This window comes from Artibeus jamaicensis, unplaced genomic scaffold (assembly GCF_021234435.1).
Source record: "Artibeus jamaicensis isolate MK-2021 breed Jamaican fruit bat unplaced genomic scaffold, CSHL_Jam_final contig_1016, whole genome shotgun sequence".
Taxonomy (NCBI): domain Eukaryota; kingdom Metazoa; phylum Chordata; class Mammalia; order Chiroptera; family Phyllostomidae; genus Artibeus; species Artibeus jamaicensis.
In genome coordinates this window covers 9,179,142-9,203,590 of record NW_026521195.1, presented here as the reverse complement: position 1 = coordinate 9,203,590, position 24,449 = coordinate 9,179,142, and the positions used below count along the sequence as shown (strand labels likewise).

General features: G+C 55.0%; 1 protein-coding gene across 1 annotated transcript; it reads left to right on the top strand.

Moving 5' to 3' along the window:
- Positions 1-14,145: 14,145 nt before the first annotated feature.
- On the top strand, positions 14,146-23,422 carry GHRHR (growth hormone releasing hormone receptor). Its single transcript, XM_037126588.2, has 13 exons — positions 14,146-14,202; positions 14,518-14,620; positions 14,746-14,853; positions 15,488-15,585; positions 16,624-16,721; positions 17,059-17,191; positions 18,504-18,657; positions 18,880-18,940; positions 19,522-19,591; positions 20,238-20,329; positions 20,880-21,009; positions 21,577-21,618; positions 23,294-23,422. The coding sequence occupies exons 1-13, from the start codon at positions 14,146-14,148 to the stop codon at positions 23,420-23,422; spliced, it is 1,275 nt and encodes a 424-aa protein (XP_036982483.2).
- The last annotated feature ends 1,027 nt before the right edge of the window (positions 23,423-24,449 follow it).

Genomic DNA, 24,449 nt, shown 5'->3' with positions numbered 1-24,449 from the left:
CTGCCACACTGACAAAGGCTGGAGACGTGTCCCCTGCCCACAACCATGTTGTTACTGACAGACATCACCACCGGGTGCTGTGCTGGGTTTGCGGGAAGCCAGCCCACCCCCGTGTAAGAGAGCGGCAGCTTGAGAAGGCTGGCGGACTTGTTTTTGAAGGGGTGCCTGGCAGATATGTTCCTACAAACTACTAAGTAAGCAAATAGATCTATAATCTGGAGGGAGAAAAATGGATGGGAGAAAGAGAGAGAGACTGAGTCTCAGTAAGTTCAGTGAGTGTGTCCAGCCCGCAGAAAGCAAACCCGAAGAGTCAATAAAGCAGAGAAAGGGCCCGGGGTGGAAGCCTTCTGTTCAAGCAGACTTGCATGTGCGTACGTGGCCACAGCCCTGGCTCCTCCCTGAACACGGGCTTTACCTTATTTGTAAACTTAGCTTATATTTTTTCATAATGAAACTTGGATGTAAATAATGTATGCCTTCGAGGAACTCAACAAAAAAACCTAAACAAAATAAACCTATAAAACCTATAAAATTAATTTTAATCACCTGAGTGTAACGTTGACCCCTGTGGGAGCTGCCCATGTCATATGGGGGGGGGGTCAGTACATTTTGAATGTCCCTTGGGTGGGTGTGTGGGGGTGGGTGGTGGGAGGGGGCTGTCAGCCCATGGAGCAGGATCGGTGACGTCTGAGTTGGCCATGGAGCCCGCGGCAGGGTCTTCCGCGTCATTGCCAGTTGACCGCACGACCCAATCGCAGCTTCTAGGTTAAGTGTTTGAACTCCAAGGAAACGTCCTTACATCAAGCTCTGGCCTTTGAACAACATGAGGGCATTTTATGAGATCCACAGAGTGGGCGGGCCACTGCCCAGCCCCAGGCAGTTGGTGCTGATCTGCCCGTTGGAGAAAGCAAGCTCCTAGGGGATTTTGAGGGGGGCCTGGCTTGCTTCCCTCTCACCAGTCAGGTCTCCTTGCTGGACAGATTACACTCCTTGTTTTATGGTTTTGGGCACTTTTTTTTCTTAATTCAATGAGAATTTTTTTTCAATGAGAAGTGCCTAATAAATCAAACATTTGATAAGAATGCTGGCAACCTCTGTTTCCATGTCTCATGCTTCCCCAGCTAACATTCCTGACAGAGTTAGGCCCTGGGAGGTGAGTGTGTCTTTAAGAAGCTGGTTTTGTGTCTCTGGCAAGTCAGCGGCTGAAGCTGGCTTTGCAGGCGGCCCCTCCCGGAGCCACAGGGCACAGGGCCTTTAATTTCAACAGACCACCTGGCACTTGCCCACCGCCAAGCCTGCACCTACACCTCTCAAGTTAGGATTTGTGACCTTCTGGCCTAGCATCCTCTTCTTCCACCCACACTTCTGGGTCTCACCAGCGGAGACACGGACACGCAGAAGTTCCCAGTCCTCTGGACACACCTGCACCTTTTTCTCTGCTGCCTCTCTTACCCCTGCTCCCCTTCTCTTTGCTTCTCTGCATACTTGGAGAGGTGTGTCTGCTCCACGCCCAGGATTCCTGGGCCCTAAGGTGAGAGCCACTCTGTTAAACTGCCATGAAGTTCCAGGAGTTGCCGATGAACCTGGATTGTGACCCATGGGCCAGTGGCTCCCCCCATCCGAGACAAACTCCACGAATTTGCATGGCTGGCAGCGACTTCCCGGGCTGGAAGGGGCTGAGGCGTCTGCCTCCAGGAATGTGGGACCTAGAGATACCAAGGCCAGGAATGCCTCGTGGGCCCACACCTTCAGTTCCAGAAAATTCTGAGCACTCCCAGCTCCCTGCCCATTTCCCTACTTCTGCCTAAGAGTGAAGCCAACCAAGGCCGCCCCCAAGTCGAACTGCTGGAGTGAAAATCCTAGAATTAGATTGGAAATGGAGCTTAATAGCCCAGGCCTTTGACCAGCAGGTGCCATTCTTGTGCCCGGCCAAGGCCTTAGTGGCGGGCTTGGGTGCGTCACCTGGGCTTAGGTGTGTCGCCTGCCCCATGTGGGCCTTGCAGGGTGACAGCCCCAGCTCCCGGAGCTGTTGACTGACTTTCACAGGTGATGAGGCAAGTTGGACAAGCTCGCTGCCCTCTGGGAGACTGACCATAGTAGACTAAAAAAGGGCTCACTTATCCAAGCTGGGGTTCACCAGACTTGTTTGTCCCCTGAGCTCTCTTTTGAGAGTGACTCATAGGGCTGTCTTGAGGACCGGTTTTCTGCAGAGCACACCCTGAAGTCTTGGCCTGGACACCGTCTCTGAGGGGCCCTCAGCCCTCGGGCTCCCACTTTAGAGCCCCAGCTGGCTTAGTTTATTGAAACCTCTCCTGAGGGCAGGTGAGAGGGAAGAGGGCCAGTGAGGAGTGCTGAGTTGGAGCGGGCGTGCTGGGGGGAGCGGGGGAAGGGAGACCGGTGGAGTGTGTGTGCACACGGAGGGCAGCGGTGGGGGAGGATGAAGAGGGAAAGAGCCATTTTGAAGAAAAACCGCGAGATTACGACGGTTGAGAGGTACACAAAAACAGAGAGGGAGGAGAGAGGATTGGGGTGGGGGTGGGCTCTGCTCAGGCTGGGTGATGGGTAGGGAGGACCTTCATCCTCGCAGCAACTTCACTGATTAATCCCCATCCTGCTCTGTCCTGTCCCCCCAGGGAGCTTGTCCCGGAGCCAGCTGCAGGTGCCTGGTACATCCAGAGAAGGCCTCTGGGAACGGAGGTCCGTGAATCATTGACTGGCCTTCGGTTGTGCAGGGAGCATCTGGGGCTGGTGTCCCTGCCAAGCTCCTGGAGGTGTGGGCAAAGGTGGCACGGGCTGGGGGGTGCCAGGCCAAGCCAGGTCCCCATCCGGGGTATTCAGAAACAGGGCTGCCCAAGAGGGGCAGGACAGGCCGGGGGCGGCAGGGCTCTCTTAACACCAGGGCCAGGAGAAGCGGGATGAGCACTGGGCTGGGAGTTTTAGGCCCATCTCTGCCACTGAATTGCTGTGGCCCCTTGAACGAGTCCTTTTCCTCTCTGTGCCTCAACTTCCCCACCCATACGATGGGGATGGAGTCTACCCCAAGCCCTTTCAAAACCTCACGACTGGAAGCCCTTCCCCATGGGCTCACCTTGGGGGGTCTTCCCACTCACTCCCCAGTCTTATCTCTGCAGATCTGCCCTGCTGCCCCCCGGGCTCTGCACTCGCTCGGCTGTACCGCGGGGACAGACGGAGGGGTGGAGGCCTTGGGCTGGTCCTGGAAGCTCCAGGATGCCTGCCTGGGAAGAGCTGGCCGGGCCGGGGACAGGTGGGTCCCGTTCTGGCCAAGGCAGGACTGTGCTGAGTGGGGGTGACCGCTGCCCCTGCTGCCTGTCCTCACTGCTCCTCCCATGCCTCGGCCGTGCCAGGGGGCCCAGCGGCCCCTGCTCACAGCACTGGGAGCAAGGCCCGGAGCCAGTCCCCGCTGTCTCTCACAGAGGCTGGGCCCTGGGAGCCGACATTCCCATCTCCCTGCCCCCCTATCTCAGCTCACTGGCCCGAGAGAGAAAGAGGCCGGGGACAGCCCTCACAGGCCTGGCCCCATTCCACAGACCCTGGGGAGCATCCAGTGGGGACGCCATCTGGGAGCCTCAGCTCTACTTTTGGGGGAAGCCAGAGAGTCCCCTTCCCAGGGCTTAGCACTGCCTGGCGGACCCATGCCAAAACTACCCTCCTCCAGCTGGCTCTTCATCCCCGTGGGCCCCGAAAGGCAGGTTCTGGGGCTTACTGGATTCAGGAGGGACTGGGAAGGGGGCAGGTGGGGCTTCTTAGCAGTCCAGGCTGAGTAGAAGATGCTTGTCCCTTGGGTGTCCTGGGACAGTGACGGGGACCACAGGTGTAGAGATGCCAGGAAGCCAGGGGAGGGCTGGGGCGGGGGTGCTGGGAAGTCGATCAAAGCCCTCATGCCTACAACCCTCCCAATACAGAGCTGGGAGACTGAGGCCGGAGGGGGGAGACCTGCCCTGACCCTCCTGGGGGCCCAGTCTCCGGGTTCCCCCTGCTAGCCAGCAGGAGTCTGGTCTGGCCCTCATCTCTGGGTGCCTTTCACTGGGGCCATGTCTTGTCTTGGCCTCTCCTGTGTCTGGGTACACAGAAAGTACCCAGGGCACGTGGGCCTGGCTCCCTGTTCTGACCGCCTGCCCTGCGTGTCACCGGTCACAGGGGGAGAGAAACATTCGCTGAACGAAAGAGAAGAGAGAAAAGGGGTGTCCATCGGACCCAGATCTTATAGGATGGGCCCTGAGGGGCGGCCCAGGTGCTGTTTCCCCAGATACTACCTGGAGGGAATGTGGGGTAGGCAGAGAAGTGGGGTCACCGGCTGAAGAGCCTGTTGGGGGGGAGGCCAGCCTGGGCGCTCTGGGCAGACTCCCCAGGCTTGGGGCTCCCAGGCTGGGGCAGGAACCCGGAGTGGTCAGGGAAGGGACGGTTTGCCGTTTGCCCGAGTGCACCGTGGGGGAGCTCCACACGCAGTGCTTCACGTGTCCTCCTACACCAGCTGAGAGTTAAAGGTTCCCTCCTCCATCCATCCTGGACGTGTCTACAGAGCCCCTATGTGTCAAGCACCATTCTGGGCATGGGGTCCTGAACAAAACAGACTCGAATTTGATAGATGAAGCTGCTATGAATACGAGAGGTTAGGCAACCAGTGCAAAGTGACGGGGCTCCAGCGGGCAGCGTGGCCTGCGGCCCTCCCGCCTCTCCGCACTGCGCTGGCCGGAGGGAGGGCGGGAGTGAACGGGTCCGGACGCCCAGCTGCCTGGCGCGTGCGCGAGGGAGAGTCGCTTCCCTTCTCTGGGCTCTGAACGTCCTCAGTCGGCTCCGAGGGCCCTGGCCGAGCACTCTGGTGTTGCTGCGGGGACCACCACAGCGATTCAGAGTTTAAAGGGGCCGCTACGGGTCTGCGAGACCGGCCCAGGCCCCGGGGCCCTGCTGTGTCCGTGGGGAGCCCCCGAAGCTTCCTTAGCAGGGGAGGGGCACGGCAGAGCACCCCTGAACTCCACTTGCCCTGAGCCCCTCCTCATTTTCCAGGACCTGGGTTATCAGGGGAAGCAGCTGAAGCTTTGGACAAACAGTGGGGCAGGCAGGGACACGGGGACAGATGGTTTATAAATAAGGGGGCTGGGAGGGGCGGGGCTGGTTGGCCGGGGAGGGTGAGCTGCAGCCAGAGGCCAGGAGAGGGCCCCGGGGACGTCCAGCCCCTCCTTATACTCACCTCCCCTTCCTGCAGGGACTGGCCCCCTAAGATCAGGGCTGAGGGCTGGCACCCACGCACCCGGCCCCAGGCTCAGCGGTTCTCCCAACAGGGAACAAGGGTGCCTACCCCGTGAGTCTCCCAGGCTCCGCTGGCTGCCTTGATGGCACCAGGCACCCAGGGTGCCCACAGAGGCACACTGTGTTCAGTGGAGTGCCCAGAGGAGAGATGGGTGGGCAGTCGTGTAGGTAGATGGGAGGGGCAGAAAGGAGGGGACAGAGGAGGGGACATGGGGGTGGAGGGGGACACTTTTATCTGAGGGAAAGGAGCAAGTGTGACACACCTGCACCTCGCCTGGAACAAGGCAACAGCTTCCTTCCTACCTTCCCCAGAGCACTTCAAGTTTTCTATCACATCAAAACAATAACACACTTGTACAATAATACATGTCGCTTGTGGAGTGATTTAGACCCTGGGCTCTGAAATCAGGTGGCTGGAGTGAGAATGCAGGCTCTCCTACTAGCTGCGGGCTCTCCAACAAACCGCTGGTGCCTCAGTCTCCTCATCTGTAAAATGGGGACCCACCTCATAGAGCTGTTGGGAAGATTAAATGAGCTCATGGATGTAACGTGCTTATTAAAGGGCCTGACACAGAGTAAGCTCTGTATTGGTATTAATTATTAGAGAAGTAAGTGATGATGTTGAATAATGTGCTAAACACCCATGGGCCCGTTCCTCGTCCCCAGAACTACAGTCTTTCCAGCAATGTGTGTTGAGCTATGTGCCCCTCTTCTGCTCCCCAAAGAGCCCTTAGGGACACCCACTATCCTGAATTTTGTGTCTGTCATTCCTTGGCTAAAAATTTTTTTTTATTATGCTCGTATATATACCACCTTTGAGCTTGATAAAAATGGTGGCCTATTGCAGATGGTTTTCTGGGATGTTCCTTCCCTCTTGCAGATGTGCCTGAGATTTGCCTAAGTGAATCTTGCCTGTGGCAGGAGGTCATTAACTGTGGGGGACTCCTGCCCCCTCCTGAACAGGGGCACACTGCAGCCCAGGAACGCTTCATTGGAGAGCACGGACCCCTCCCACCACCCACCTCAGCTGCTGGGCCCCCCTCCGGTGCTGCTCAGACTGGCCCCTCAGCCCCCAGCCCGGCTCTGTCCCCACCAGACCCTGGGCCACTTTTCATGGGCACACCCTTCTTCTGTTGCTTTGGGAGGAGTGGCTGGCCAGGCAGCCCCCAGCTTTGCTCCTAACTGGCTGTGTGACCCTGGGTAGGTCTCCTGCCCTCTTTGGGCCTCAGTTTCCCTACCTGGTAGGAGAGTGAGCCAAATGGCCGATCCTTACTCGGTAACCAAGTCCTTCCTTGGCCTGCAGGGGTGCACGGCCTCATCTGGGAAGTCTGGGGAGGGGTTCAGGTGGCACCGTGTCCAGGGTGCAGCCCTGCCCTCCTCTCTCTGTGGGGCACAATGGGCATCTGTGCCCCCACGCTCTCTGCTCCCAGAACCTTGAGTTTGTGTGTTAACCTCTTCCAGGCCCAACAAGCCACTGAAGTTTAGAGTTAGAACCTTCCGGTGAATCAGAGCATGTGACTTGGGCCACAGAGAGCCCTGGGGGCCAGGAGCCAGGAGATGACGCCACAGGGGGAACAATTTCCCAAGCAAACTTGGGCACCTCAGTTTCTTCTTCTGCAAAATAAAGACAATTGTCCCTGCTGGGCACATGCCAGAGACAGCTAGGTCTGCGCCCCTCACAGGGAGGCCCTCTCATGGGGCCCAGAAAGAAATCTGGCTCTGGGAGAGTGAGGGCAAAGTCTATGTAAGTAGAAAGTTCCTGAGAGATGACTTATCTGTGCTCAAATCCCAGCACCTTCTTTGGTTGGAAGAAAACAAAGTATCACATTGTTCTCATGTTGCTTGGCAGAGGTCAAGCGCCCCCACCCCCCACACGCCCCTGCCAGTCCACACCTCGTCCTGCCCCGCCCCACCATGGCCCTGAAATTAGCAGGTGCTCCTCTGGGGACCATAAACTCTGTTCAGCAGAAAACTCACGTTGTCACTATGAGATAGACTGGAGGCCTTATGGCAGAACCTGCTTTGCCACCCAGAGGCCAAGGAGTCAAAGCGTCACTAATGGTCCCCCAAGGACTCTTGGCCCTGCTGTTCTTCCTGATCCGGACCCTGGTGGGAGGCTGCCTGACCCGGCCCCGAAGTTAGCCCCGACCCGTCCCCCAGTCTGAGCTCCAATCCTGGTTCACCGAAGACCCCAAATAGATGGCAGGCTGAGCTCCAACCCTGACCTTGGACCGTGGCCCCATGCAGAGCTGGGTCAGAGGGCCCCTGAGAGATGGCATGATGGCAACAGACAGCTGGTGCCCCTGCAGAGCCCCAGGGGGATGCGGTGCCCTCTCAGAGGGCTGAGGACAGGGGGCGTGGGGGGCTTCTGTCTGTAGGAATTTATTCTGAGGTACCAGGGCCCCTGATCCTGTGCTAGAGGAAAAGGGCAGAGTCCGGAGCAGGGCGTGGGGCTAAAACTCAACCAGGGTAGGGGTCACTCTGACCTTGTTCTGAGTACCTTCTGCCTCCAGCTCAGCCCAGAAAGGGACATTGAGCCACGTATCCTGACATTGCTACTCCCTCAGGCTGGTCACCAGCTACAAGAAAGACCCCAGCCCCAGCAGTGGGCAAGCCAGGACCCACCCTGCAACAGCGACTGCTGCCCTACCAGCCACCCTCAGGAAGGGGCTGCGTTTGCTCGGCCTGACCACCAGGGGGCGCCAGGTATAGGGCGGACGGAGAAGCCTCTGGGGTCCCGTGCCTGGGGTACAGTGCTGTGGGCCCCTCTCTGAGAAGAACCTGTCCCTCCCTCCCTGCCCTCGAGGAGCCCACCTGCGTGTGGGACAGACAGAGTCGACCCTGATGCAGGGAAGAACGGAACATTAGCAACTGCGATCTTTAAAAATTTCGTATCGTACTACTGTGTTTTTTTTCCCCTGAAAATGAGTTTCTTGAAAGTAGCGTATAGTTGGATCTTGATTTTTCTTTCAGTCTAACAGTTTCCTTAATTGGGGCAATGAGTCCATTTACATTTAAATTTTAAATTAATATTGCTGTGTTTACTTCTATAGTTTTGCTCTTTTCCCTTGATTTGTCCCATCTGCTCTTTGTTGCCACTTTATTCTTTTTCTTTTCCTTCTTCTTCTTTTTTTTCTTTTTTGATTAGTCAGTTCTTATGTGATTTAGTTTATCTTTAGTTTTTGGTTAGTTAACCATATCTCTTTGTGGGATTTCCAATATCTGTCTTTAACTTACTACAAACTGCCTTCAGACTCTGCAGCACTGCTTCCCATAGAACACAAACTTTATAACTATCTACTTCCAATTCCCTCCTCTAGTCCTTTTTGCTATTACTTCACACTTTCTACTTCTTATATATGCCATAAACCCCATACTATATTAACTCTGGTTTTGCTTTAATTAAGCAAAACTATATTCCCCTTAAAAACCATGGTAAAATATACATAACATAAAAATGACCATTGAAAGCATTTTAAGTGTTCAATTGAGGGACATCAAGGACATTCACAGTGTTGGGCAACCATCATCACCATCTGCTGTACTTCCAGAACTTTTCATCTTCCAGATAGGAGCTCCCTACCCAAGAGGTAATAAATGCCCACCCCCCGTTGCTCAGACCTTGGTAACCATTATTCTGCTTCCTATGACTTTGACTTTGGTTACTCTAAGTACCTCAGGTAAGTGGAATCATGCCACCTCTGTTTTTCTGTGTCTGGTTTCTTCTACTTAGCGTAGTGTGTTTGAGGTCCACCCATGCTGTAGCACATGTCACAGCTTGATTCCTTTTTATGGCCGAGTAATATTCCATTCTGGGTAGAGACCACATTTTGTTTGTCCACCCCTCTGCTGATGGGCTCTTGGCTGCTTTCCAGCGTTTGGCTGCCGTGAACAGTATTGCCGTACGCATTGCTGTGGGGTGAGTGGTGTTGGAGTTCCTGCTTTCGGGTTCTTTTTTAATTTCACCCAGGGGTGAAATCGCCAAGTCAGGTGGCAGTTCTATGGAGAACCTTTTGATACACGGCCAAACTGTCTCCCAAAGCGACTGCACTGTTTTACATTCCTATGAGCTTGTGTGACGATTCCAATTTCTTCACATCCTCATCCACACTCTTCATTTTCAGTTCAAAAAAACAACAGACATCCTGGTGAGTGTGAAATTATATCTCATAGAGGTTTTGATTTGTATTTCTCAAATGACTAATGTGCTGAACTTTCATCATGTGTACATTATTTGTCTTAAACAGACTATGTCTGTTTAAGTCCTTGTCCCATTTTTGATTTGGGTTTTTTTTGTTGTTGTTCAGTTTTAAGAGTTCTTTATATATTCTGGATATTAATGCATTATCAAATATATGACTTGCAAATATTTTTCTTATTCCACAGGTTGTCTTTTCATTCTCTTGATAGTGTCCTTTGCCGCATTCAAGTTTTTAATTTTAATGACATCCAATTTGTCTCCTTTTCTTTGTTTCCTGTATTTTTGTTGTCATAGTTAAGAAACCCATCATGAAATCCAAGGGCGTGAGAATTTTCCCTTGTGTTTCCCACTAAGAATTTTACATGTAGCTGTTGAGTTTAGGTCTTTATTCACTTTGAGATGATTTTTGTACATAGGGTAAGGTAAGGAAGGATCCAAGTTCATTTGTGCTCGTGGGGACCCAGTTTTTCCAGTGCCATTTGTCGAAAAGACTGTCCTTCCCCACTGAGTGATCCTGGTCACCTCATCAAAGAATCCATTGACCATCCCTGCCAGGGTTTGTTTTTAGGTTCTCTACTCTATTCCACTGGCTTATTTATCTTTCTGCCAGTACCAACCACGCTGCTTGGGTTACAGTAGCTTTGAAGTGAGTTTTGGAATCAGGAAGTATGAGGCTTCTAACTTTTGTTTCTTTTCTTTTTTTTCAAAATTGTTTTGACTTTCCAGGGTCCTTTGAAATTCTGTGTGAATGTTAGTATGGATTTCTCTAAATCTGAAAATAAAAAGGTTATTTGGGTTTTATAAGGATTGCTTTGAATCTGGATGTCAGTTTGGGAAGTATTGCCATCTTCACGATGTTGTCTTCCAATTCCGGAACACAAAATATCTTTCCCTTTCTTCGGATCTTTTTTTTTTAATTTAGATCTTTAATTTATTTCAGGAATGTTTTATAGTTTATTATATGAAAGACTTTCACCTCCTTGGTTAAATTCCCTCCAAAGTATTTTATTCTTTTTGGTGCTTTTGCAAATGGAACAGTTCGGTTTCTTAATTTCCTTTTCAGATTGTAGTTGTGTGTGGGTAGGAAAAACAACTAGTGTTTTGCATGTCGAGTTTGTATCTGGCAGCTGTGCTGAATTTGGTCATTAACCCTGATAGTTGTGTGTGTGGGTGTGTGTGTTCTCTTTAGAGTTTTTTGCACATAAGACCATGTTATCTGCAAATGGAGAGATACACACCCCTACGCCCACCCCCAACCCCTGACCATTTGGGTGCCTTTTAGTTCTTTTTCTTGCCTAGTCCTTCTGGGCAAGACCTTCTGGCCAGACCTTCCAGTACTGTGCTCAATGGCAGTAGAGAAACCAGACGTCCTTGTTGGTTCCTCGAATGCTAGGGAAGAAGCTTTCCAGCTTTTCATTGCTGGGCGTGCTGTTTCCTGGGGTTTCCCTGAACCGCCCGTATCATGAGAGGGAAGCTCACTCCGTCCTCAGTGCCCTGAGTGTTTTTATCTGGAAAGGGTGTCAGAGGTCATCAGAGGCTTCTTCTGCATCAGTGGAGATGGTCGCATGTGCTTTTTTTCTTCACCCATTAAAACTCAATATTTTGTCTATTTTGTTCGTATTTCTTTCTTGTTTGTAATGCAGGAGGAGGGCAAATCCGTCCCTGTTATTCTTTCTTGGCTGTAGGCAGAAGTTCCTCAAACACGTTATTGTGAACTCTCTCCATGCCGATCTGAACAGATTTGACTTATCTTTTGGATGCCCCAAGCATCTCAGTGCACGAATATGTCATGTTTGATTGAGCTAGTCCGTTGCTGTTTTCTGGGGTTGACTGTGTGTTCTAAACAACACCGCCCTCTGGGGCAAATATGCAGAAAACGAACTTCCGGTGTGTAGGGTATGTTCATTTATCAATCCAATTGATCATATTGAATTGCTTTCCAAAGTGCATATATAATGTTCACCCCCATCTGGACAGAATGAAAGTGCCGTTTCCCCACATTAGTTCCCGAACTTTGTAGTGTCAGACATCGGCGGCTTAGGCCACGTGACAGGTGGGAGGGGGTGGTCACCATTATTTTAATTCTCTGTTTTGTTGAGTGTTAGTAACGTCAAGCATCTCTTTCTGTTTATTTGTCCTGTGCATTACTGATTTTTGATCTGTCTGTTCATATCCTTTGCTCACTCTTCTATTGAGTTATTTTCCTCTTTATTATTGATTTGTAGGTATTTAAAAATATTATTTTATATTATCTCTTCATTCATTATTTTTTATCACAAATATTCTTTCAGTCTGTAGCTTGCTTGTAGTTTTACTTATTTGTCTTTTTTTGAACATACATTTTTTAACTAAAAGCTGATGTGGTCAAATGTATTAAGCTTGTATTTATAGTTTTAATTTTTTATTTAGAAAGTCTCCTTTCTTCTAAGGAGAAATTTCCATCATTGGAAGACATCTGATTTTGTTGTTTTATACTTAGGGTTTTGAAACTTTTAGAATTTATACTTGGTAAATGTGAGCTAGAGATCTAATCTTATTTTTTCCATACAAAAACTCGACTGTTCTAACCATATTTGCTGATGGTTCATCCTTGTTCTGTGCCAGCATCAATGGCACCCACGCTGAGCTAGGCTCTGTGTGAGACCCTTTACTATATATGTTTTCTTTGACTTATTGTCCCATCCCTCCTGCAAGCAAGGGGTCATCTCCGTTACTCAGGTGGGAAACTGAGTCTCGGAAAGGTTAAATAACTTGGCCAAGGTCACATAGTTAGCAGGTGGTGGAGGCAGCATTTGAATGCTGAGCAGGTACAGAGTTAGTGACAGGTGGCCTGTTCAGAAAGGTCAGTGGGTCTGGAGGATCCAGACATGAGTGGGGACATGAGTGATCAGGTCAGGGCTTGTCAACCTTAGTCCTGCCGGCCCTGTGAACTGGCTGATTCGTCCTCTGGGGGCCATCCTGTGCACTGTAGGATGTTTAACAGCATCCCTGGTTCCTATCCATTTCACATCAAGTAGCACTTCCCCACCCTTCCTTCCTTCTTACCCTTGACCTTGACCCCTGGTTATGGTAATAAAAACTGTCCCTAGGCACTGCTACATGTTCCCCGAGGGCATAAATTGTTCCCTATTAAGAACCACTAATTCAGATAATGATAATAATTATTAAGTATCAATATCAATAATTAACCGTACTAATGCTAATGACACTGACATTAATTATCAACAATGGTTACTGGTGATATTTGACGTTGGGCTCTTGCCTCTTCATAGCTGAAGGACAGAAGGTTCTACCTTTTCCTCTAAGCCACATCTTCCCAGGGTTCTGCTCTCCCAGATGCGAGTCCCCCCGCCAGCCCCTGCCCCCCGACTCCTGGAGGAGCTTGCTGGGGAGTGGGCTGCGCCTTGAACCCATGCAGAGCTCTGTGTGTGCACCAGGCTGGCGGGGACACACACGCGAATGCACGTGTGAGGGCAGGGGGCTGGGGCCTGGGGAGGTTCATGTTTTCTTTTCAGTATATTTTTCTCCAACGCCTTGTTGCTGACGAAGACAGATGGAAAAATAAAACCTAGCTGATGTAAAACGATTCCTCAACCCAGATGTGGCGGGGGCGGGGGCCTTCACCATTCACAATTCCCGTCAGGTGTAAACACGTCTGGTGGCACTGGCGCCCCGCCCAGCGACCTCTGGGGACACGAATGTGGGGGCAGCCCAACTGCGGACTGTAAACACGGGCTTCCGAACCCCAGGATGCTGCGCCAGGCCCAGGGCCGTTTGGAACACTGTCTTTAGCTTGGCCAGTGGGGCTCTACCTTTTCCAGTCTGAAAGGATAATAAAACAGTCAGGTAACACATGTTAAAAATAATCTGAGGGGCTGTGCAAGCCCTCTCATTTCTGCCACTGAGAACCGCCGTCCAGCCCCACTCGGCGTGGCCGCTCTGGGACCACCTTGCAAGCTGGCCCCACCCCCGCCCCTCCCTCCGCCCTGAGGTCCAGTCTTCACTGGTGCGGACTTCCCCTCGCCACCCGGGCTGGTATCCTGGCCAGGGGAAGGAACGAGGTCCTGACCATGGGCCACCTTCCGGGCCACCCCACCAGCCCAGGCAGGTGCTTCGTGATCACCTCTCTTTTCCTAAACTTGCTCTCCTCTCCAGCCCCCACTGACGCCCTCCCCCCACCCCCACATCGTCCCCACAGCCCTGAGCCCACCCTCCAGCCCTGGGATGAGGCCGGAACCACCAACAACACTGGCAGCTCATGTCTCTGAGGGCAGCCCATGTGTCTGGCTTCTTCTCTGACCCTCCTTCACTGGTAGGGGGATGGTTTGGGGGACTGGGAAGGAGGCTCTTTCTAAAATGGGCCAGCAGGATGGTAAGAATTGGACCTACTGGGGCAAGAAATACCCTGTGTCTATCACAGTCCTGGGTCCTTGCTATCAGGACAGGTACACAAGTTGACATACAGAGTGGAAGGGGGTGGAAGGGCTTAGCCCCTCCCAGCCAGGGACACGGAGTCCCGAGCCAGGGCACAGCTGGGCACGGTGTCCTGAAATCCTGGTGAATATTCAGCTGGTTCTGTCCCCTTTGTTGGCTTCTGCCTATGCAATCAGCCCCAGGGAAGGGGAGGAAAGGGCCAGGACTCCGCCAGGCTGACCGCAGGACCACTGAGCCCCACCATGGACCGCAGCGAGTGGGGTGCCTTCGTCCTCTGCTTGCTGAGCCCATTATCAGTCGTGAGTCGCCAGCTCAGACCCTCCTGCCTGCAGCTGGGCTCCAAGTCTGGGAGCCACAGGGCCAGGGTGGGGTTCAGCTGGAGCCCAGTGGGGTCCCCACTGCCCCTCCTCCATGTTGGAGTCTCTCACCATGAAACAGGTGGCACTGTGGCTTGGAGAACTTCTGATGCCCATGGCTCTCCCCTCCCATCCCTTCCCCTCTCATCCCCTTCCCCTCCCCTCCCCTCCCATCCCTTCCCCTCTCATCCCCTTCCCTCCCTTTCCCAGAAAAAGCATCCAAATGGCTTGGCCTATCCCGTTAACCCTTTCCTACAGGTATTGGGCCATGTGCACCCAGAGTGTGACCTCATCAGCCGGTTGAGAGAGGACGAGAGTGCGTGTCTACAAGCAGCAGAGGGGATGAGCAACGCCACTCAGGGTACAAAGCTTAGGAGACAGGAGACAGCTTCTTGGACTTCTTTATCTCCTCCAGCCTCCCCTCTCAGGATGCTGGACAGAGCTGTCCCCGGGCTGAACCCACGCTGCTTCCACCTGTCTGTCTAGGCTGCCCGTCGACCTGGGACGGGCTGCTGTGCTGGCCGGTGGCAGGCCCTGGCGAGTGGGTGACTCTCCCCTGCCCGGATTTCTTCTCTCACTTCAGCGCAGAGCCAGGTGAGGGTCCTGTTGGTGGGGGCAGCGGGGCGGGTGTGGGCAGGGAGGGGAAATGTTTTCACCTGGTGGTGCCAGAATATGGCGGAGACACCCCTGGTGTTGGGGCAGGCAGACCTGGATTTGACCAACTTCCTCTTTCGGTGTGACCTCGGGCAAGTCAATTCACCTCCCTGACCCTTAGCTTCCCGACCTGTGACCTTACGGGGGTGAGGTTTAGTGAGCAGGGAATGGAAGTAACCTTCCCCGATGTTGCTGGAGGGTTGGCTGCGCAGTGCAGTGGGCAGGGCCTGTCTGATGCATGATGCCACCAGCTGTCTAGTGGGGGTGGCGGGGAGGCCCCCAGCCCTCCCTGGCCTGGGTGTCGGCCTTCAGGGCCCTGGGAGCCCAACTCACCACTCTGCCGCTTGGGGAAATGACCCTCTCAGGTTAACAGAGGGCCCCAGAGTGTGTCCCAGGCAGGGCCTGGAACCCCCGGCCTCTGGCGAGAAGCCTTCCCTCCCTCTGCCACCTAGAGGGGCTGTCTGTGCAGCCCGTCAGGGTCACTCCATGGCCACGGCTCCCCAGCCCCTCCCAGGGACAGGGGAGGCGTCCCTGTGACCAGATCTCTGCTTGCCCACCTGTGCTGGCCCCCCAGGGGCAGTGAAGCGGGATTGCACCTCCACGGGCTGGTCTGAGCCCTTCCCTCCGTACCCTGTGGCCTGCCCTGTGCCCCTGGAGCTGCTGACGGAAGAGGTACGAGGCTACGTGCAGGAAGGCTTGCCGTGGATGTTGGGCTGGGGGGGCGCAGCTGGTCTGCCTGTGTGTAGGGGCTGCCATTTCCATTACAGCCCACAGGTTGGAGTGTCCATTGTAGCAGATGTCCAGAAGGTGGCAGCGTCTGGAAGTGGGGGGCCTTGTGGGAGGAGGCCACCATCTCTTTGGCACGGCGTCTCTGTGCCCAGGCCTCCAGGGCAGGGAGTCTTGGGAGGTTCCAGGGACTCGAAGCCTCCTCCTGGTCCTGGGCGGGCTCCTTCCCCGGCTCATCCTCAGCCCGTGGAGCAGTGTGCTTGGCTGTGGGGTGGGCAAGTGAGGGAACTCCAGCCCACTGGTGGTCACAGGGACCCTGCCAAGGATGGGCACACCCGCCTCCGACTCGAGCAAGGCTTTTTGAGGTGCTTCCGGGCACATAACCCCACGTCTGTTTGCTCCCCCCCTGCGAGGTGAAGCCTGAGTCTGAGCACTTCTCAGGTGAGAAGACAGAGTTGGAGAGGGGCGGCAATTGCCGGCCTCCCTCAGGGGAGCGGACCCCTTGCTCCCTGCCTCAGCCTGCTCCCGTCTCTGTCCCGGGGTCCAGGCTTGTGGGCTTCACTGATCCACACACTTGGTCAGAGAATGAGCTTTTCCAGATGGTTGTAGCTGGCCGTCTCTTTTATTTGGGGACATTGTGTTTCTGAGCCAACGAGCAAGCTGATGTCAATAAACAAGCCTGGTTTCCTCCTGGGCTTCTGTCACTCCTCAGGGATTGTGGGGTTCCTGACGCCGCCTCCCCCAGCCCCGGAGCTCCAGTGGGAGTGAGGCGTCCCTGCCGCCACCTCCTCTGTCACCGGCAGAGGGCAGACTAAACACAAACCCTTCAGTTCACAGAGGGAGCTTGCCAGGGTCCCCATGGACACCCCCTGCCCCCCGATGGGGAGATTGGGGTAGAACTGAGAGCTGCACCTGCTGATGGTCAAGCCCCCCGATCCCCGGAGGCATGGTTTCTAAGACTGTCCCCATCTCCACGCTCCCCAGATATTTTACTTCTCCACGATGAAGGTCATCTACAGCCTGGGACACGGCGTCTCTAGCGTAGCCCTCATGGTGGCCATCGCCATCCTGGTCACTCTCAGGTTCGCTGTCCGTGTCGCCTGCCCAGGACTCCTTGCTCTCTCCCCACTGTGCACAGCGCCCAGCCCGATTCCTCACCCGGGGAGGCCAGAGGTTCCCAGGCCCGGGCGCCATGGCGCTGTCTGAGCTGTCCCTTGCTTTTCCCCGAGGGTAGACCCCTCCTGGGACTCACTCTCATCTCCATGCCTTTGCTCATGTGCCGCTTGGAATGCCGGCCTCCTTTCTCCTCTGTGTATTCAAAGCCGCCAGAATTCAAAGCCCACCTGCTAGCCTCTTCTCAGAACCGCCTTTGCCTCCTCCCATGATGTCCCCGTTCCTCATCCCTCCCCACCCCCACAGGAGGCTCCACTGCCCCCGGAACTACATCCACATCCAGCTGTTTACCACCTTCATCCTCAAGGCAGGAGCTGTGTTTCTGAGGGATGCCTCCCTCCTCCACAGCGAGAACGTGGACCACTGCAGCTTCTCCACTGTAACAACCACGGTCGGGGGGCAGTGTGTTTGGGGGGGTGGCGTGAGGCTGGATCGGAGACCTAGATGCGCCCGATGGAGCCTGCCCAGCCCTGTTAGTTAACCTGGGCTCCAGCATCACCAGTTCCAGGACAGGAAGTCACCCCCTACCTTCCTGCCCCTCTCCGGGGTCAGGCCCTGAAGTCTCAAGCCGTTTGCTGGTTCCTGGTGCCAATCAGGTTGTTCCCTGGGTTCTACTTTGCACTCCTTACCAGCACTCCCCCCACCCCGTGTTCCACCGTAGACCATAGTCAGTCCTAGGGGACGAAAGTCATCCTGTAAAGTCAAGGGACAGCCAGGTAAAGGGAGCCGAGTGCTGGGAGGGACTAAAGGAGGGCTTCAGGGAAGAGGCAGCTCAGGAGCTGGGTGGGCAGCCGTGATGGGGAACGGGAGGGAGGCCGTGAAATGGAGGGACCAGGGTGGACGGACTCACGTGCAGAGAACCTGGGGCGTGTGCAGGGGAGACGGAAGTCATCGTGCGGGAGGGGAGAAGGGAGAAGGCGAGGAGATGGAAAGTGAAAGAAGCCGGCAGAGCGCGGGGGCCCCGCACTCAGAAGTCGCTCTAAAATGGTGCTGCGGGAGATGAGCAGATGGGCAAACGAGCAAACCAACCCATGACCTGAATTAATTAATTAATAAAGAATAATAAGAAGAAGGTCTACCGAGCACTCAGGTGCCAGGTACTATGCTAACTGCCTTGCATATAGGACACCATCACCTTTTCTTTCCTACATATGTTTCCATCTTAGACCCGTTTGTAGATGAGGGACACGAGGCAATGTCATGCAGCTGCTTAGTGGTGGGGCTGTGACCGGCCTGGGCCGTCTGAGCCCGGAGCTGGGGCTCCTCGCCCCTGGCAGATGAGTGAATGGAGCGGGTGCCTGTGTGGGTGTTTGCAGGCGGAGCCGAGCGTGAATACCTGCCGCTCCCTCCCCCCAGCTCTAGGGACTGGTGTAAGCTCAGAAAGTGTGGGGTGAGGGTGAAAAGAGTAGCAACCATACACGGAGCGTCCATTCAGCCCTCATTGGCAAGGGCATGACCAGGTGCAGAAAGTTTTCCTCTTACAGATGAGAAGCTCAGGCGTGGGGTTGGGTCGGGGGGTGGCTCAGCTAACAGACGGCCAGTTTGAACCCAGGCCGTCGATCCCACACCTGGGCTCTGCACCACCGCCTCACATTACTGCAGCCAAGGTGGACGGGGCCCTGGTGGGGGAGAGACTGCGGTGGGCTCCCGTGGGTGTCCCGACTCTGAAGCACCCAGTCTCTGGCCCGCAGGTTCTGTGCAAGGTCTCCGTGGCCACCTTGCATTTTGCCACCATGACCAACTTCAGCTGGCTGTCGGCAGAAGCTGTCTACCTGACCTGCCTCTTGGCCTCCACATCGCCCAGCACCAGGACAGGTTTCTGGCGGCTGGTTCTCGCTGGCTGGGGTGAGTCCCGAGGGCAGGGCTGAGCATGTCCCGGGAGGCCCCCTCGGCTCAGTGAGGGGAAGGGCTGTCAGTGGCCCTACAGTGAGGGCTGGAGAAGGGGCCTGTGGGCTGTCACCCACAGGCACTGTGCCCTGTGTGGTGGGCAGGGGTGGCGGGAAGTGGGGGCAGGTCTCTGAGCCAAGGATGCAGACCCCTCCCGTGTGTCCCCTTTGTGCCCCACAGGGCTCCCCCTGCTCTTCACTGGCTCGTGGGTGGGTTGCAAGTTGGCCTTCGAGGATGTCGAGTGAGTCTGGGTGACCCCTTGTCACTCCGGTCCTGAGGCCCCCGGGTGGGGCGTGGGCACACAGTCAGGCAGTGTGGTCCTCATCCGTGCTGGGAGAGGAGGAGGAGCCCGGGGCCTGCCTTCAGGAGCTCCCAGGCTTGGGGCGGGGCTGGTAGATGGGGAGGCGGTCTGTGGCTAGCACACCAGAGCCTGGTTGGGAGGGGGCCTTGGACTCTTGGACTTCAGGGATCAGGGAGAGGCAGGGCGGGGATTGGGGTTGGGGGTAAGGGTGGGGGGCGTGGGTGTCAGTGTGGGCCTCCTGGAACCCAGCAAGAAGGCAGCAAATAGGTTGATTTTCCAGAAGTTTATCCATCCAGTTGGAGAGAAAGGGTGAGCCCAGAATGGATTGGATGCCCTTCTAAAAGGACCCAACTCTCTGAGAGACAAGATAGGCTGCCTAGGAGGTGGGGGAGGCTGGGAGGCTCTGGTGCCAGGGACAGGAGCCAGGATGCCTGTAGGCAGACAGCAGGGAGGAGGGAGGTGTGCATGGTTACTATGGAAAGGGGTCCAGCCCTCTCAGCCCTGGCCTGTCCTCTCCCCAGGTGCTGGGACCTGGACGACAGCTCCCCCTACTGGTGGATCATCAAAGGGCCCATCGTCCTCTCTGTTGGGGTCAGCCCTTGGGGCCAGTGTCCTCTGCTTTATTCAGCCAATCTCCCTGGGTCCACCAAGGGGCTGTGCATAGTAGGAAACACGACTCCAGGCTATGAGGCCCTCTCTGGACCTCAGTCCCGTTGGTAAAACCATGGTCTTGACTGGTGCTCAGGCCCCTTCTAGCTGAGTCCAGACCGACCTGGTCCCAGCTTGGCGACTGCTGCGGTGAGAGGCTGGGCAGGCAAGCAAGTGGTGGGGTGGTGCCCCTGCCACCGAAGCCCACTGCCTGCTCCCACCGGGACACAGGGTGGTCGGGAGTGGTTTGCATGGCCTTGGTGAATGTGCCCATGTCCCCAAATTAGCAATTGTGCCAAGTGAAGGCCACCTGCTCTGTGCCAGAGAAGCCCTTGGAAGGTACTGAACTTGGGCAAGGCCTTGCCTCCTATACTCGATGCCAGGATGAAAGGCGCGGAGGGGGGCCCTGAGCCCCTGCCCTCTGAAGTTGGCACATGGGACCCCCCAGTCTCCAGCCTACAAGTTCTAGAGCAATGGCCTGTGCATCCATCCACTGCACAGCCCTGTGTCTAAAGGATTTGGGGTTTCTAGTTCCAAAGAGGCCCCACGTCAGGCCTCCTGGGCCATCTCCTGACACCTCTCCTTCCAGGTGAACTTTGGGCTTTTCCTCAACATTATTCGCATCCTGCTGAGGAAACTGGAGCCCACTCAGGGCAGCCTCCACACCCAGTCTCAGTACTGGTAATGTACACATGCATTTGGGGGGATTCTGGGACGTAACTGGGAGGAGCCAGTGTGGTTCTGTCTATTCACACTCAGGCCTTCCCGATCCTGCCCACGTTCCTCCCCATGTTCCCAGAGACAGAATAGCTCTGGTCCCTGCCTCCTGGGAGGTCATAGGATGGGAAGGATGGAGGCTTCAAACACCCAGGTGCCAGGCCAAATAGGGTGATGAGTGCTGGGGTCAATTTCTGTAAGGAGCCTGCAGAAGGAGGCTCCCTTTCTAGATGGGAGTGGGGATGGGGCATGGCCAGGGAAGACTTACTGGAGGAAGACTTTGAACTAGACCTTGAATCATTGATAGACTTTGACTGAGACAGGAGCATTTGGCGTAGAGAAGAGCAGGATCCAGGGCCCCAAAGTAAGGGAGCACCGGGTGCATGTGGGGAGGACGGAGGTCCCCAGGGGGAAGAGTTGCTCTGCAGAGCTGGCAGGAAGTGAGAGTGGGCAGAGGGCAGGAGGGAGTTGGAAATTGTAGGCTCGAGAGCCTGAAGCCCCTCCTCTCCCGCAGGCGTCTCTCCAAGTCCACGCTCTTCCTCATCCCACTGCTTGGAGTTCACTACATCGTCTTCAACTTCCTGCCGGACAGTGCTGGCCTCGGTGTCCGCCTCCCCCTGGAGCTGGGCCTGGGCTCCTTTCAGGTGAGGACACCCCCAGGCACTGCTGCCCTCTGAGGCCTGGGGCAGGAGGAAGGGGCTACTGCCCACAGGCTTGATTGACGTCACATCAGGGTGAGGGCTGCGAGGCTGGTTATTCTTCCTTCTAGCTGCTCATCCATTTATTCAACCATTCGTCCATTTTCCACCCATCCATCTCCCTACTCATTCAGCTACCCCTGTACCCCTCCACCCATCTGTCCATCCACCTTTCTATGCACCTACCCCTCCATCCATGCATCCATCCAATCTGTTCAGCATTTACTCAGCACCCAACACATGCCAGGCTCTGTGCACAGTACTGAGGGATGCACAGATAAAGAAAACTGGAGAAATAGGGCTAACAGCACAGACTCGGCCGGCTTGCTATGACAATTACATGAATAATGACCTGGTACATAGTAAGTGATGAGTCTACTGTCCCCTTTGCTCAAAGACCTGGCTCAAGCCACAGCCCAGAGGGTAGGTGGGGAAAAGGTAGTAGAAAAAACATAAATACCTTGAGAACAAGCCAAGGTATCCTGATGAGGTTCTTTCTCTTTGGCTTTACAGGGCTTCATTGTTGCTGTCCTGTACTGCTTCCTCAACCAAGAGGTATGTGGCTTTCCAGGCCATTGTTGCCCACCGAGTCGAGCTTCCCACCAGTCCCAAGGTCCCCTGCCTCCTGCTCAGATCCTGTAAACCCCAGCTCAGGCCACACCTTGACTCCTGAGATCCTTCATAGGAATCTGCCCTGAGCTTCTGGATCAAGCTGAACCTGAATGCCTTCTGTAAACATCTTTTACCCATCCTTCCTCTGGGCTGGGCCAGGATTACTCTCCATTCATCAAGGGGGTGGAGGAGGCCTTTGAATATCAGAAGGCAGATCCAGGGGTGGGCTCTGTGTTCCTAAAACTGAGCAAAAGTGAGTGGGAGCAGGAATAAGCCAGCTCTAGGAGTGAGCAAGAGAGAAAGAGAGAGAATCTAGAAGAGAGAGAGACACACTGAAAGCACAGCTCAAACCGAGGAAGACATACACAGGACATACACAGGACGACACAGGACAGACAGATTAGATGGTATCGATGTGCTCGTAGAAACAATGAGAGCTTGCATGCAGAGAGGAGCTAATTCAAGCATCCCAACCAGAAGACACCTGGAGTTTTTCAATTAGGACAGATTTGCTCTGTGGGGAGAGGTAGGAGAATTGAACTCAGTGCCCCATTCAGCAGGGCCCTGGGCTGTGGGAGCAAACAGAGCCATGGGCTCCCTCTAGTGGCCACGAGATTGCTGCGGGCCCTGTGTTCTGGGGGAGACCTGGGTGTACATGCCTGTCTCCCAACTGTGGGGCGCTGCTCTCCCCTCCCCTGCAGCCTCTGTGTCTGATTGGCTCCCTCTCCTCCAACTCTGTCTGCTCCCACTGCAGACTCTGGACTGCAGTGTCTGAGTGCAGTGGCTGCTGGGCCCTGGGGGTGCAGGGTAGGCCCTGATGGCTTGGAGAACAGCCCTGGCCGAGGCAGGTGGGGTCCAGGAAAGGGAGTCTCACCTCATTGTAAAGGACTCTGTACTCAGAATCAGTGTTAGGGACCAGAGAGTTGTAACATATTTCTGGTGATGGAGAGCTTAGTATGTGTGAATAGTTCTTTCTATTGTCAGACAGCTCACCTTGACATTGAACAGAAATCTGTGTCCCTTTTGTCTTCACCGCAGCCTGAGTTCAGCTGCCAGGCGGCTTGCAGCCTCTTGCCCCCTCTGCCCCCACAGCCCCTTGGAGAGGTGGAGACACAAACGTTTCCCCTGCACCTCCCAGGCTACTCTTCTTTCCGTTTCTCTCCATCTCCTCATCCACAAGTCCCCAGTCAGAGCGTGAAGCCCTCCCTCCCTTCAGGTCCTGCCTGCTGGGAAGGTTCCCCCAGGGGCCACAGGTCAGTGCAGTGGCAGCAGCCAGCCTGAATGCCAGAGCAGGGCAGTCTAAGCCATCCGGGAGGACAGAGTAGTTATCTGGCCAGAACTTCCAGAAGCACCCATAACTGTCCTCATCTGGGTCCAGACACAGACGGTGCTCGAGGAAGCAGGAAGGAGCTAAACAGCAGCCAGACACCTGCAGAGGAAGGAGGAAGTAGCATAGGGCAGAGGCGGGGCTTGGCAGTGGCCACTCGTGGCCTCTTCTGCCCCAGCAGCCCCACCTCAGTTTCTCCTTCATGGCCTCTCCTGGCACTTTTGGTCCCCCTGGCATTGAGTAAAGAAGAGGCGGCAGGACTGTCCTGACGTCCTCCCCTTGTCCCTACAGGTGAGGACGGAGATCTCACGGAGATGGCATGGCCATAACCCTGAGCTTCTGCCAGCCAGGAGGACCCACGCCAGGTGGACAATGCCTTTCCGCTCAGGGACTAAGGTGCTGACGACGTCTGTGTGCTAGGATGGCCACCCCATGCACCTGGAGTCCACGCCTGACCCTGGGCGGCTGCAGTGGGCCCACCACATTCCAGAGGAGAGGAATCAACATGGCCTGAGAGCCCTCAGTCCGCACCCCCAGCCAAGCTGCTGCCCAGCCCTGGGCAGGACGGCCCTCCCTCCCCTCTGGTACCTGACTCTTTTCTCTGGGCCCCTGTGTGTCTAATTCTGTCCCCCTGGTTCCTCTGTCTCTGTTCTTCTCATGTGTCCCTGGAGGAGCCAATAAAGCTGTAGTGGAGAGATGGCCGTGTGCGTGGGTACCTGCGCTGCCCAGGGAGGGCTCCACGGCCTGCGACTGGATCTCGGGCTCATGGGGCGTATCAGTCCTCAGTTCCTGCGACGTCACCATCCTGTGTCTGTGCAAGGGCCTCCCTGTATAATTGACCTCCAGAACCGATTCTCTTGTTTCAGCTTCCACTCCAGTCTCCTCCCCCCACAGGCATGCATTCCAATGGGAATGTTCTTGTTTCTGTGTGTTCTTGTGAACCGTGGAGTGTTCTGCGTGTCTGTCCTTTTCACTGACACTCATGTTGCCAGTTCTGTGCCCAACATCTTGCTTCCAATGCCCTTCCCCTCTGCACTAGGTTTTAAGAGATCCCCCAGTTGCAGGGTGCTCACCTGGTCCCTTGTTTTGACAGCTGTATAGTGCCACACGTTGTCACTGCCTGTGTGACCTGCCCGGTCTCCCCATCCCTCTAAGGGGAAGCCTTCTGTGCCGGTCCCCTCATGAACCTGTGAGTCGGAGTGCCTGGTCACCAGTTATGGCTTTTCTTAGTGTGACAGCAGTGACAGATTGCGCGGCAGAATGGCTACAAAGTCTACACTCCCACCAGCAGCTCCGCCGACACGCGGCTTCCCCAGCTTTCTGGTGTTCGCGAGTCAGACGGGTGCCAGTGACTCTCGGTTGTTTGCATTTGCATTTCTCTGATGACTAGTGAGTGAGCATCGCTCCTTGTGCCTGTTAGCCCTTTGGGTTTGTTCTTCTAAACGGC